At 51.2% G+C, this 12,164-nt stretch overlaps 1 protein-coding gene across 1 annotated transcript; it reads right to left on the bottom strand.

Annotated features, from left to right (window-relative positions):
- Nucleotides 1-313: 313 nt before the first annotated feature.
- TM7SF2 (transmembrane 7 superfamily member 2) lies at nt 314-11,146 on the bottom strand. The gene is made up of 11 exons (XM_081893135.1): nt 11,048-11,146; nt 8,443-8,572; nt 7,461-7,657; nt 6,444-6,498; nt 5,359-5,553; nt 4,236-4,339; nt 3,508-3,627; nt 2,715-2,883; nt 2,074-2,154; nt 1,582-1,704; nt 314-617 (listed from the first exon to the last, which is right to left on the bottom strand). Exons 2-11 carry the CDS (start codon nt 8,495-8,497, stop codon nt 457-459), a joined length of 1,260 nt encoding a protein of 419 aa, XP_081749261.1. The 5' UTR covers nt 8,498-8,572; nt 11,048-11,146; the 3' UTR covers nt 314-456.
- Nucleotides 11,147-12,164: the final 1,018 nt, after the last annotated feature.

Here is a 12,164-nt window from a genome sequence, read left to right as displayed (position 1 = left end):
AAGATCGACAAAGTAATTCCAGTCGTGTAATTTGGGCTCTTGCTGTCTGCACAGAAAAAGGATTTTTTAAAAACCACAAAAACCAGCAACACAGAGTTTGCCCACATGATCTTTGTGGGTTAAATTTTTGCAAATTCAGGCTTGACAAAAGAAGGCGATTTCTAGATCAAAATGTCCTGACGGGCAATAGATAGGAAGCAAAAGAGCCTCTCGTTTCCTGAAAGAAGCAGGCCATGTTGTCTGAGTGGGTCTTGGAAACAAAGCTGCAGCAGGCTGAGGACCCCCTCCCCACGGCTCCTGAAGGTGGGGAGGAGGGTTCTGACCCCACAGTGAGGACCACGGCACCCATTCCTCTCCTTGGTTGAGACTGTGTGGGCATGGGCTTCTCCAGGCAGGCAGAAAGGGTGGGTTTCTGTTGTGGTGAGCAGGGCAAGAGCTGAGTTGTCAAGCGATGGCTCAGTAGAGGTAGGGGAAGATCCGGTAAGGGACGCGGCGGCAATACTCCTGCCAGGCGAGGCCATACTTCCTCAGGCACTGGTGCTCGTCCCGGGCTTCCCGGTGAATCAAAAGCATGGTGAAGTAGAGGACATAGAAGTAAGGCAGGATGTGGGTCAGGCCTGAGGAGAGGAAACAGAATGAGGAGGCCATTGGGGAGGGTGGAGCAGAGACACTCTATTGGATATTGGGACTTCAGATTTCAGTGCAAGGAGGCATAGAGAATCCCATTTAGGGGTGGGGGAGAGAGAAAGAAAAGGGGTCTCTCGGCACCAGCAGCCTTTTCTCTCTTTCCCCTCACCCCAAACCCAGCTTTTAAGATCCAGCCTGATCAGTTTGGGGGGAAACCCTGAAAGCTTCCAAACTATTTTGTAACATTTAGGTTAGCCTAACGGAGGTATTTCTGTAATGAGGATCTTAATGCTTTACCTTAATGCTTTACCTACAGTGTTTCAAATGAAATGCCATTCTTTGCCTGCTGGGTTACTGCGAGGAGCAGGGCCAGTGAAGGGATCCCCACCAGGCACTGCTAGACTACAACTCCCATCAGCCCCGGCAGCAGCCAGCATGGCCAATGGTCAGGGATGAGGATGTGGGAGCCCAGCTGCAGGCTCCCGCTCCCTGGGTTAAGCCTTGAAAGGCTGGAAGATGATGGGAAAGTTCTTTCTGGGATTTAGCAGGGCATAACATGAAATTATAAGGGGTATATTTAATTTTCTTCATGTTTTGCTTGTTTCTCTCCAAAGGGAGGATTTTGAGAGCCTCCCAGCGGTTACTCAAAAGGCCATGAGGGTCATGGACATCGGAAAACGGGTGCTGCTTAACTCTGCACCCTCAGAATTTGCGTCGACATGTATAGGATGGTTCTCCCTTTAAGGAAGCACAGCAGTTTTGTCTATCTGAGGGGATGCTGTCTCCCCGTCCTCCTTTCTGCGCCTTTGGCAACTTGGCACACACTATGTGTAAGGTCATGTAATTGCCTGTAATGGTGTTGTGTGACCCTGGTGAGTGGGCTGGGCACTGAGATTCTCTTCCTACAGAGTGTGGTCTGGATATTGAAGGAGGGGGAGAGAGGCTCCCGCTTACCGCAGGGCAAGGACCACGCAAAAGCCATGATGAGGTCTCCTAAGTAGTTGGGGTGCCGCACAAACCCCCACCAGCCGGACACCAGCAGGCGCCGTCCTGTGGCCGTGGGGATGGTTCTCAGTCCTGCAAGGAAACAACATTTCTCTTGTGAGAACAAAGGGGTTGGGAGAGTTTCACAAGGCGTGCAGGTCTTCCAAAAGCAGGAGGCCAGCCACGCTCTGCTTTCGCAACAGGGAGGAAAACAGGGATGCCCAATTTTCCACCTCCCTCCCACAGGCAAAAGACGACGCCCAGGCACCCACTCCTCTTCAGAAGCAATGGCGTTTGGATTTTAAATGCAGGCGCTTTTCTGAGGCACTTGCCCGCGTGAGCTGCGGCTAAGCATTTAAGAAAAGGAACATTAGAGGCCAAAGGTTGTGAAAGGTGCAGGGCACAGCTTGTGTGTCTCCCAGCAGCGTCCAAACAGGCCACAAGCTACAAAGGAGGACGAACCAGCAACTTTGGGGTCGGCAGGATTCCGGCGAAAGGCATTCTTCTGGGAGTTGGCGCCTCGGAAAATGGAGTAGCCCAGGCCTGCAGGGTTGAGAAGGGGGCGGGGGGAGAGTGAGATGGCATGAATGGGCAGAGCAAGCTAGAGAGAAAGAGTGAGTGGACAGACAGAGAGTTTGAGCTCTGGGGTGGCTGAAGGGGCAGGGCTATGAAGAAAAATAATAAACACATGCACATTTGCATAGATATTGTTCAGGACACATTAATTTTGCTTTTAGTACCCTATGCACAGCCTCTCCCTTGGCCCTCCCAAACTCATGAAATAATTGTTTCTGAGTAGCAGGCACCATCCACCCCCCAGCTTAGGCACTGGGTAGGGGCACTCTGCAAAGAGGGGCTGTCTATCTTTGACACAGTGGAAATTTTGAATATTGCCTGTTTGTTTTTAAATGTACAAAGTCCCTACTTTTTACTATCAATTGATTAAGGCTTTATATCCCTTCCCATTCTGGAAGCTTAGTTAACAGCAAGTTGGTTACTTTATTAGACCCCTGACACAAAAATAAAAGAAAGTTGCTGAAGCTTGGAGGGGAAGAAAATATATTCTGTGCATGCTCAGAGGCCCTGTTTGCCCCCCAACTCACCGTTTAGCAGGGTGATGCCGCCAGCCATAGGCAGGCTCAGCTTCTGCGGGTGGGTGACGAGGAAATATGACTGGAGGGTGTACAAAAAGGGCACCCACGTCAAGTCCCCGAAAACCAACATGAAGCCGAAACCGTCATGGACGATGTCCATCGTGGTGAGAACAGCCTCCTTTGGGAAGGAAGAAAATTTGCCTTTTTTAATCTGGCCCAGGAAAATCCACCAGCTCTCAGTCCCCACTAAACAAACCCACTGTGAGCCACACACTGGGGGAGCGGGTGCATTTCAGAGAAGTGCCAGCAGAGCAAACAGGTTCAGGTGATTTGAGGAAGCAGGTACTAGGGAGGAAAGGTAAGCCGTCCTCTCCCCCAGGGGCGCACCCCAAATTCAGAAGAAGAAACATGAGCAGAATCGAGGTCCACTAAGATGAAAACAGCCCGACAGGCACACATTGTGTCAGTTTCTCTTTTTGTGTTCTTTGTTTACAGCCAAACAGGCAAAAGAAGGTTTATTGAGCCCCTGGGAGGCTTGACTGAAATCGGCACTAGGGAAGGGGAGCAGTTTGGAAATCCCTGCTTTTGCTTCTGTTCCTTTTTTAAAAGACAAAAGCAAGTTTCTAGTCCTTATGGAAGGAAGTGCAGGAAATCACCAAAAAAACCAAAACATACATGGGTGTCATTTGTAAACTCAGCCTGGCAGTTCCTGTGATGCATCTCCCTTGCAGAAACGGAGGAATAAAGGCTCCCTGCAAAACTCAGGCCGGCCGGTTCAGATCCCACCCTCTGCCAGACTTGCCTCATGCCATAAGGCATCCACCACGTAGAGAAGCTGGAAGCCATTAACAAGGATCATCGCCAGGGAAGGGCTTCCTCTCAGCTCCGTCTCCTTCACCAACATGGCCATGTTAATCAGGGCCTACAAGAGAGCAGGGAAGCAGCGGGTGGCAGAGGGGAAAAAGCAGTATTATCCTCATCACCATTAGTAGTAGCAAAAGCTACAGCTTGCGGCATACCCCTCAAGTGTCCTGTTTTAAGCAGGACACCCCCAGAATTACAGAAGCCATCTTGGCTTCCGATTGGCTCCTGGGATGTCCCATTTTGGCTCCTGCAAGAGCATGGCCCCAAAAGACGTGAAAACAATCTGAAGGCCACCCGGTTAGGGGAAGTTGCTGCCAGTTCTATGGCAGGGATGGGCAACCTTCAGCCCTCTAGATATTGCTGAACTACAACTCCTGTCATCATTGGCCATTGCTGGGGCTGATGGGAGTTGTAGTTCAGCAGCATCTGGAGGGTCAAAGGTTCCCCACACCTGCTCTATAGGCTGATTTGAATCCGCATGTTCACAGTCCTCACCCAGCACTCCAACCACAACACCATACTGCATCCCAGTTGTGTCGGCTGCCTGATCCCCAGCCCTCAAGGACCCTTCAGTATGGGGGGAGGGGCACTCCTTGGCGCTGCCACACCAACACAAAGGGGTCGCTCCCCAAGCCTGCCTTCTGCTACCAGCGCAGGGATGCCTACCCATCCAAGGAGACCCGGGCGCAGCTCACAGAAGAACTTCAGGTCAAAGGTATTGATCCGTGGGTTCAATTCGTGGCCCATGAAGAAGTCGTAAATGGGGTTTCCTGTGGGATGGGGAAAGAGGCAAGCAGGAGAAATCGCCGTCAAAAACACTTGGGCGAGGTGGTTCTGACACACCTCTCTAGGCAGCTGCACCCCTGTGAAGCAGGGAAGTATTGGCAGAACGTTGCACCCACATTTTCAGCATACAGTGGTACCTCGGGTTAAGAACTTAATTCGTTCTGGAGGTCCGTTCTTAACCTGAAACTGTTCTTAACCTGAGGTACCACTTTAGCTAATGGGGCCTCCTGCTGCCGCCGTGTGATTTCTGTTCTTATCCTGAAGCAAAGTTCTTAACCTGAGGTACTATTTCTGGGTTAGCGGAGTCTGTAACCTGAGGTACCACTGTATATGCTCAGAAACCAGAGGAAGAACACATAGCCTCCCAGAATGCTCTGCAGCTGATCTTATAGTCACCACATCTCAATGTAAAAGAGCCAGACTAGGAACTGACAGACCAGGGTTCAAATCCCCACTCAGCCATGAAGCTCCCTGGGTGATCTTAGCCCTTTGCATTCCCAAAGACCTTTCCGGCCTATTCGCATTTCCCCGTGTGCTCCTAACGGTGCAAATTACATGTACGAAGAGGTAATTGCCAACTGGGAATAACAATTTGCGTCCCCTGGGTATTTTATCATTTTCACAGGTAGCGATCTTTATATCGTTGCCGTATAACAATAATACCAGCAAGAATAATACTACACATGTGGTGAATGTTTTTCCACAAAAACTCCTGCCTCTAGAAATTAATGAGCCTTAAAAGGACTGCAGGCCTGTTATTTTTGCTAAATGACGTATCATCCCTGGGAGACGGTCCTTATCCGATTTTGCGAGCCAATTCACGTGAGGAGATACCGGCTTCAGTCTCCCCCCCCCTTTTCTTTCCTGCCACCCTACCACCAGCTTGCACCAGACACGGGACATTTGATGGCTTTTGGCCATGCCCATCAAGTCGCTAGTCCCTGCCGGGGTGGAGCTGTCAAAGGAGGCCAGAAGGAGCCCTGTGTCAGGGTTCGCACCTCACCTGAGTTCCCGCCTGGGGCCAGGGCTGCCTCTGGGGCAAGCAAGGCCTTGAGGTACAGGAGGGCGCTGAGTCCGAAGGCCACGAGGGAAGCAGAGAAGGCCAACTGAAGGAAATGGTCGTGGATGTAGCTGAGGCGCAGTCCAGCCGCCAGGCCGGCTCCAACCACCAGCGCTGTGACCACCATGGCATGGCACCCTGAGAAATGTGGGGCAGGGGAAGAAAGAGGGTGGGGCAAACAAACAACGACCAGACATCAATTTATCATCCCTCCTGCCATAGCTGTCAACTTACAGATTTGAAAATAAGGGACCAGCAGCCTTGAAAATAAGGGACCAGCAGCCAAAATAAGGGACCTACAGCTTCACCTGTTCCAGGCATTCCAGTCTTCCTGTCCTCCTGCAGTTTGGTCAAACCTATGCTGGTAGCTTAGAGAACACTGTCCAACCAACTTTGTAACCAGAGGTTCAACTGAATAGAATCTGAAACACATGCACCACAAGGCCTATGCAGCCTCAACTTAAGATGGCTCCCCGGCCTGGCTTTGCACTGCAAAGTTTGCAGCAGCACGTGCAACAAAAGGGCGTCCAGCATTCAAAAACCTCCTCAGCTTGCATTAACTAGCCACACACAAGGCATGCAAGCTCCACCCCCCCAGTCGTTCTTAGACTTCTTATTGGGTGAGCAACACAGCCAAGCAACACAGTTGGCCGGCAGGGAGGGAGGGAGAGGAGCTGCTTCCTTTGAAATTTAAGTGACATCATTTAAGGGACATTTAAGGGACATCCATCAATAAGGGACAGCAGCGGGACATGGTGCTGGAATAAGGGACTGTCCCTTCAAATAAGAGACACTTGACAGCTATGCCTCCTGCCCCCCCCCCGGCCTTCCTAAGCCGATACTGATTTGGCTAAACTTGGGGAGAATCACAAGGTAGCGTTTAATAAAATGTTCTCGGTCTTGAAACACTGGGATACGCTGAAAGGCCACTCAGCACCACATCCCTCCCCATTGCTGAGAACCAGCAGCAGCACCTCGGCGGCTGTCTCACCTCTGGGGGACCTTTCCAAAGAGTGGGGGGCACTTACCATTAATCCGGTACTGCAGCCGGGTCTTGTCTCGCAGGGGGGTCCCTTCTGTGAGCTGTTGAAAACACACACAGATGCAGAAGGCAGTGGTGGGATCTATGCTGCCAGAAAGCAGGGTGCTTTCTTTATATCAGGGTTTCCCAAACTTGTGTCTCCAGCTGTTGTTAATATTGGCAAAACCTATTTGGTGTTTTGCAACTTTCTGACCAGTTGCAGGACCTTAGCCAGACCTAGCAGAGTACACACAGAATCCATGGAAGCAATTGGCGACTTGGCTGCAGACAGGATAGACGAAGCAGGAACCAGGAACTTGTAGTTAGGTGTTTATTATATACAGTGGACTATTTACAGGAACAGAACACAGATCTTTTGCTAGCTCTCTCTGACACGACTCACAACTCCTACACTGACACATAGAACTCTGAACACTGAGCTCTGAATACTGAGCTAACACATTCCAGTTAGTAGGCCATTAATTATCACTCCCTACAAAGAGCTTGACCAATCAGGGAGCTCTCCCCATGTCTCTGTTATCACCAGGCAGACTTACTCCTTCAGATTTTCTTCTGGCTGTCTGCCAAACCTTAACTGACTCTGTGTGAGTAGCTGCACGTACACAGTTTCCCAACAGTTAAGACATCCCTGGCCACTGGTCCTGCCAGCTAGGGATGATGGGAGTTGTAGTCCGACAACAGCTAGAGACCCACATTTGGGAAACTCTGCTTTATATGGAGCCATGGGGAAGCCTCTCTGGTGGGAGAGGAATGCTCAAAACACGCTTTGGGAAAATAAAAAGACAGAGGGCTGCTTTGGCCTTTCCCCACGACTCAAGGGTCCCTCTGCAGCCAAGGGCTGCCGCTGTTTTCTGGTGTCAGTTCCCCATTTCTGCCATTTTACTAGTAGGACCAGCTAGCCTTTCTCCCCATTGTGCAGATGAAGAAAACTGAGGCCAGGCTGCAGAACCTTACAGCAGCGCAAGCCAGGAAAAATCCCTTGAGTGTGTGGAGGTCTCCTTACCTTCCCCATCGGGAGCATATATAAGAAAGCTTGCAATCCAACCCAGGCCAAGACCAGGGCAAAGTCCCGGGGGTCCCACAGGGAGCGGAGGGTGGGCAAAGGATAGGGGATGTTCAACAGGCTGGCCTGCTCCGTTCTGCAAGTCAACAGGAGGTAGAAGACAGTGGTGGGCATCAGGACGATAAGGAGGGCAGCCCCTGTGATGAAAAAAGATGGAGCAGTCAGAAAGGGGAAGAGACAGAACCCAGGAGTCCTGCATCCCCTGCTCACACCATTCCCAAGCCTGCCTAATAGAGGGTTCCTGGGGAGGGATGAGAGAAAGGTATTGTTACAAAAGTTAAGTGCCTCCCCTTCTTTCTGCTGAGCGGTAGCCAGAGTCCATGGGATTCCAGGCACTCACCCAGGCTCCCTTTGGAGACTGGTGTAGCTTTAAGAAATATGGTTTATTCACCTATTTACATCTTCAGTCAGCATGGAGGGAGTCCAGATCTTAAAGCATGGTCATCTCAAGAGGGGCTTGTCCCCCACAGCAGTGCAGCCCTGGCATCTCTCCCAGCCAGCCTTCAGCCAGCCTGCCCAAGATGGATCCCAGTCTTTCTTCTCTCCCCTTCTTTTTCCCAGCATACTTTGCTAAAAATTATATTTTCTTCTCATACAACACCAAGTTATCCTGGCAACCATGCGAATTCCCAGTCTCTGTTCACACCTCAGGGCAAGGGGCGGGGCGGGGAGAAGGACAATTATCTTGCATTGACAATGGCCCTCAATGACCCTGTATTGTTTCTTAATGGCCCAAAGCTTGGCCAGGTCATTTGGCATAGGATAGCTCAGGAATTCCTCCGCAGCCTGTATTTCTCCCTTCGCATCCCCAAATAATAAAAATCCTACCATTTATTAATTTCTAAGGTTGAGCTCCTGCTCCTAATCTATAACAGTATTCTGCCTGCACCCACCCACCCTGCTCTCAGCCTTCTCCTCTCACCTAGGACGCCTCCAAATTCCAGCTCTCTGGTACGGGGGACCTTCAGTCGATCCATTGTCCTCTTGAGCAGGTCCTGGGCCAGAAACCTCCTCTTGCAAGTTTCCCCGATCTTCAGCAACCGCACACAGACCTAGAGAAAGAATCCATGAAGACCAAACAGAGTCCCTTGAGACAAGCCCCTGAGTATCCCCCCTATGTGTGTTAATATGGCCGAGCTGATTTGGATCGCCTGTTAACAGAAGCCACATTCTTTCTAACTGACTGTGCCTTACATGCAAGGCTGCCTGGCCATGGAATAATTCCGCCCAGGTCCCCTTCTTTTTTTAGACATTAATCACCAGGAAGGCACAGCCAACAAAAGCTAGCCAGCTGGAGGCTGGGATTCCAGAGGAAGGGCATGCTTGTCGGACTGTCATGTCTGTCCCGTTAGACATCTGCCACTACGCTACCTCACAGGGCTGTTGTAAGGTATGTGCAGCATTTTGAACCCTTTGGAACAGACCTCCAGTTAATACAAAGGGCTACTAGTTCATGAGCACCTGTGAAACGCCTCTCATAGGAACACAGGATGCTGCCTTTGGCAGTCAGGCCATTGTCCCATCAAGTTCAGTATTGCCTCCACTGGCTGGCAGCATCTCTCCAGACTCTTTCCCAGGCAACCATCATAACCGGGAAGGATGTTTTCTATGCAAAACAAGTGCTTGGCAAGTCCACCTCCCCTTTCCCAGAAAATCTGCGACTCAGGATAAATATTTGAGTGCAATTATTTCAAACATCAGGTGCAAAGTGTACCCCCTACCCCACCTCTTGGGGTCATGAGCCCAAGAGTGTGTCAGACTCCTCAATTAGTCTCCTGCTGCACAAAATTGGAGTTAATGCTTGCCAAGGTTGAGCCTCAGCATCCATTTCTGGTACCAAAGCACACATCTCAAAGTTACGATCGAGTGCCTCTGAGCATATTGGGAGTGCTTGCTCTCTCACCACTAAGCCCTCCAGACACATCTGGACATTGTTAGGACAAGGGAAACATGAGCCCCAGCACACACCCATCCTATTCCTCACCTTTCCTCCTAAGAGTCTACTGTTGTATTTTTGTGTGTGTGACTGGCTCAAGGTCATCCAGAGAGTTTCATGGCCAAGTAGGGATTTGAATTTAGGCCTTCATGGTCTAGGTTTGCCAACACACCACACATTTAAAGCACCCCTGCCCAAGGATCCTGGAAACTGCAGTTTGCCCCTCACAGAGCTACAATTCCCAGCACCCTTAACAAATTACAATTTCCAGGCTTAGTTGAGATGTCTTTAAATGCCTTACAACACACTGGTTCTCAACTGAAGCCTCTTCCCTGTGAAATTGTTGGTTGATTTACTGCTTCCAGAAGGAATCGGCCTTTCTCCTCCTCTCCTTTAGAGTCCTGCCAGTTTTGTAATTTAGCATTAAGAACATGCTAACTGCTTTGTTGTCTCTGTCTCAAATTCTCAGCCCAGTTTCCTGTCTCCAGCAGAGAAAGCAACCCCAGTGGCGTAGCGTGGGTTGCCAGCACCCGGGGCAAGGCAAGTAATTTGCGCCCCCTAACCCTAACCCCCAGATGTTGCGCCCGGTGTGGCCGCCCCCCCTGCACCCCCCATGCTACGCCACTGAGCAACCCTCCAACAAATAATCTTCTGGATCCAACAGGCTGTGGCAGAGTTGCGAGAGAACGGCCAACCTTTGAAATACATGGCTTTTGTATGTATCTTCAAGAACTATTAAACCACCTGACAAGGTGCATGCTTGAAATCTGTGCCATTTGCATCACCCCCAAAGTGTCTGCACCCCCAAATACAGCCACAGCAGGCACCATAACCTTCCAACAGCTTGACTACCCCCCCAAAAAAAGGCACACACGCCCATTGTCTCCTGAAACAGACTGAGGCCAACAACATTATGAGGTAATTCAAGGTACTTTGGCAGTCAGAATTTGTGGCGCTTCTGAGGATGACAGTTCTGCTGCTGACCTCAATACATTTCGAAAGAGGGAGATGTCAGATGCCTTGCAGGTCCGGATGCAGGATCCAACCCTTATAGGAAGCTGCCATACTGGATCAGTCCCCATCTTGCCTGCCCAGCAGCCACCCTCAAATGTGTGTGAAAGAGAGAGAGAGAGATTGAACCTAGCCGGGGTGAGTGCGGGGCACCCTTTCCGTGCATAACATGCGCCCTCCCATTTGAGCTACCGCCACCTTTCCCCTAAAAGAAAGGAGCAAGCTCCCAGTCCTCATGTTTCTGTAGAAAATTCGTCTTTTCTGTAGAAAAGGCAGCTGCCTCATTCTCCGCCGGTCCTTGCTGCGCCTAAGCTCCGCATCCATCGACGGCACTGCGCTTCCAGACGGGGGCCTTTCCCAGCCAATCTCAGAGGATGCCAATCTCCGGTTGGGCTGGCCCTTTCGGGAAGGTCCCTAAATCCACCCTCCCCCGCGGGGACCACAGTCCCCTGCCTGGCTTGGGTGCATCCCGAGAGGGACCCGCGCATGTCTGCCCCACCCACCGGCCCTCCCGATCCCGCCAGCAACAGCGGCGGCATCCTCTGGCATGGGAGAGGGGACACACCGGAGGAAGGCTTACCTGGAGGCGCCTGGATGCGGGAGGCGCTCACCTGTCCCGGCCACCTGCCCGCCCGCATCAGCCCGGCATCAGCGGCGCCACCCTCTGCCCATCCTGTCCCTATCCCGGAGCAGCCAATCGCGCCCCGAGGGAGGAGGGCGCGGAGCCTATCAGGCGAGAGGAGGCGGGCCCGCCTCACTGCTCATCCCGTCCCGTCCAGCCCTGTTCGTGCATCCAGGCGCCCGCAGGAAAGAAATGAAATCGTGGTGGTGAAAAGGGAGAGGACAGAAGAGGGAGTGGGGGGGGGGGCGGTGGACGGTGGTGTCCCAATCCTTCGCTTTCGCCGTCCTGGGTTCCCTTGGTGGTGGAAGAATGCGCTAAAGAGAAGGAAAAGAGAGTGCCTGAGCATACGCAGAGTGCAAAACGCCTCCTGCTCCAATGCATTGGAGTTCAGTGGAGAAATGAACAACTGGGGGTGAGGGGGATGGACCAGAACGGAAATAAACACCAGGACGCGTCGAGATGGCTTTTAAATCTCGCCTGTTGTTTCTAAAATGAAAAAAATATATGCTGCCTTCAAGTCTCTGTTAAGCCACAGGAATTTATTTATTTATATCCCACCTTTTTTACGCGAGGCAATGTGCATGACTTGCGATCCTTGCTTCAGGTTCTTCTGTTGTAAGAGGCCTTTTAATTAAGGCGCTGCTTGGAGTCTGGCATTTCAAAAGCACCTGCTTTCTGCAAAACCAGCTCATCCACATTGATGTGATGGTGGCTGTGGCTGTTTGTCCACCTGGGGGCGCTGCAGCATAACCATCGTATTATCTCCTTCGCTGGCCTCATAGACACCAACTCCTTGTAACCGAGGTCCCTTCGACCCCCCCTCCCCAAAAATAATAATAATTGAGGGGGCCGCCCCTCCACCATTTGATGTGCATTGCCATTCAAATGGTGTGTGAATGCCGTGTGTTATAGAAAATGTGTGGGTTTGTTTTCCCTTTGGCTGCTCAGATCTGGCAAGTCGGTTTTTCGGATAGGGCTATAGACCATATCCGTGGGTACCAAGCTTCTGCGATCAAGCCCAAAGCTGTGTGCCATCGCAAGGCAATCTACATTCAAAGTAGCTGCAGGGATAAAT

Source organism: Podarcis melisellensis (assembly GCF_964234715.1).
Source record: "Podarcis melisellensis genome assembly, chromosome: 16".
Taxonomy (NCBI): Eukaryota; Metazoa; Chordata; class Lepidosauria; order Squamata; family Lacertidae; genus Podarcis; species Podarcis melisellensis.
Note: the sequence above shows the minus strand (reverse complement) of the source record. Positions and strands in the feature narration are given on the sequence as shown.

Coding starts and splice junctions, on each gene's coding strand:
- TM7SF2 (XM_081893135.1), bottom strand. CDS start 8,497: ATGGATCGACTGAAGGTCCCCCGTACCAGAGAGCTGGAATTTGGAGGC. Junction 7,658..8,442: donor GGAATTTGGAGGCGTCCTAG/GTGAGAGGAGAA, acceptor TTTTCATCACAG/GGGCTGCCCTCCTTATCGTC. Junction 2,884..3,507: donor TGGATGCCTTATGGCATGAG/GCAAGTCTGGCA, acceptor TCCTTCCCAAAG/GAGGCTGTTCTCACCACGAT.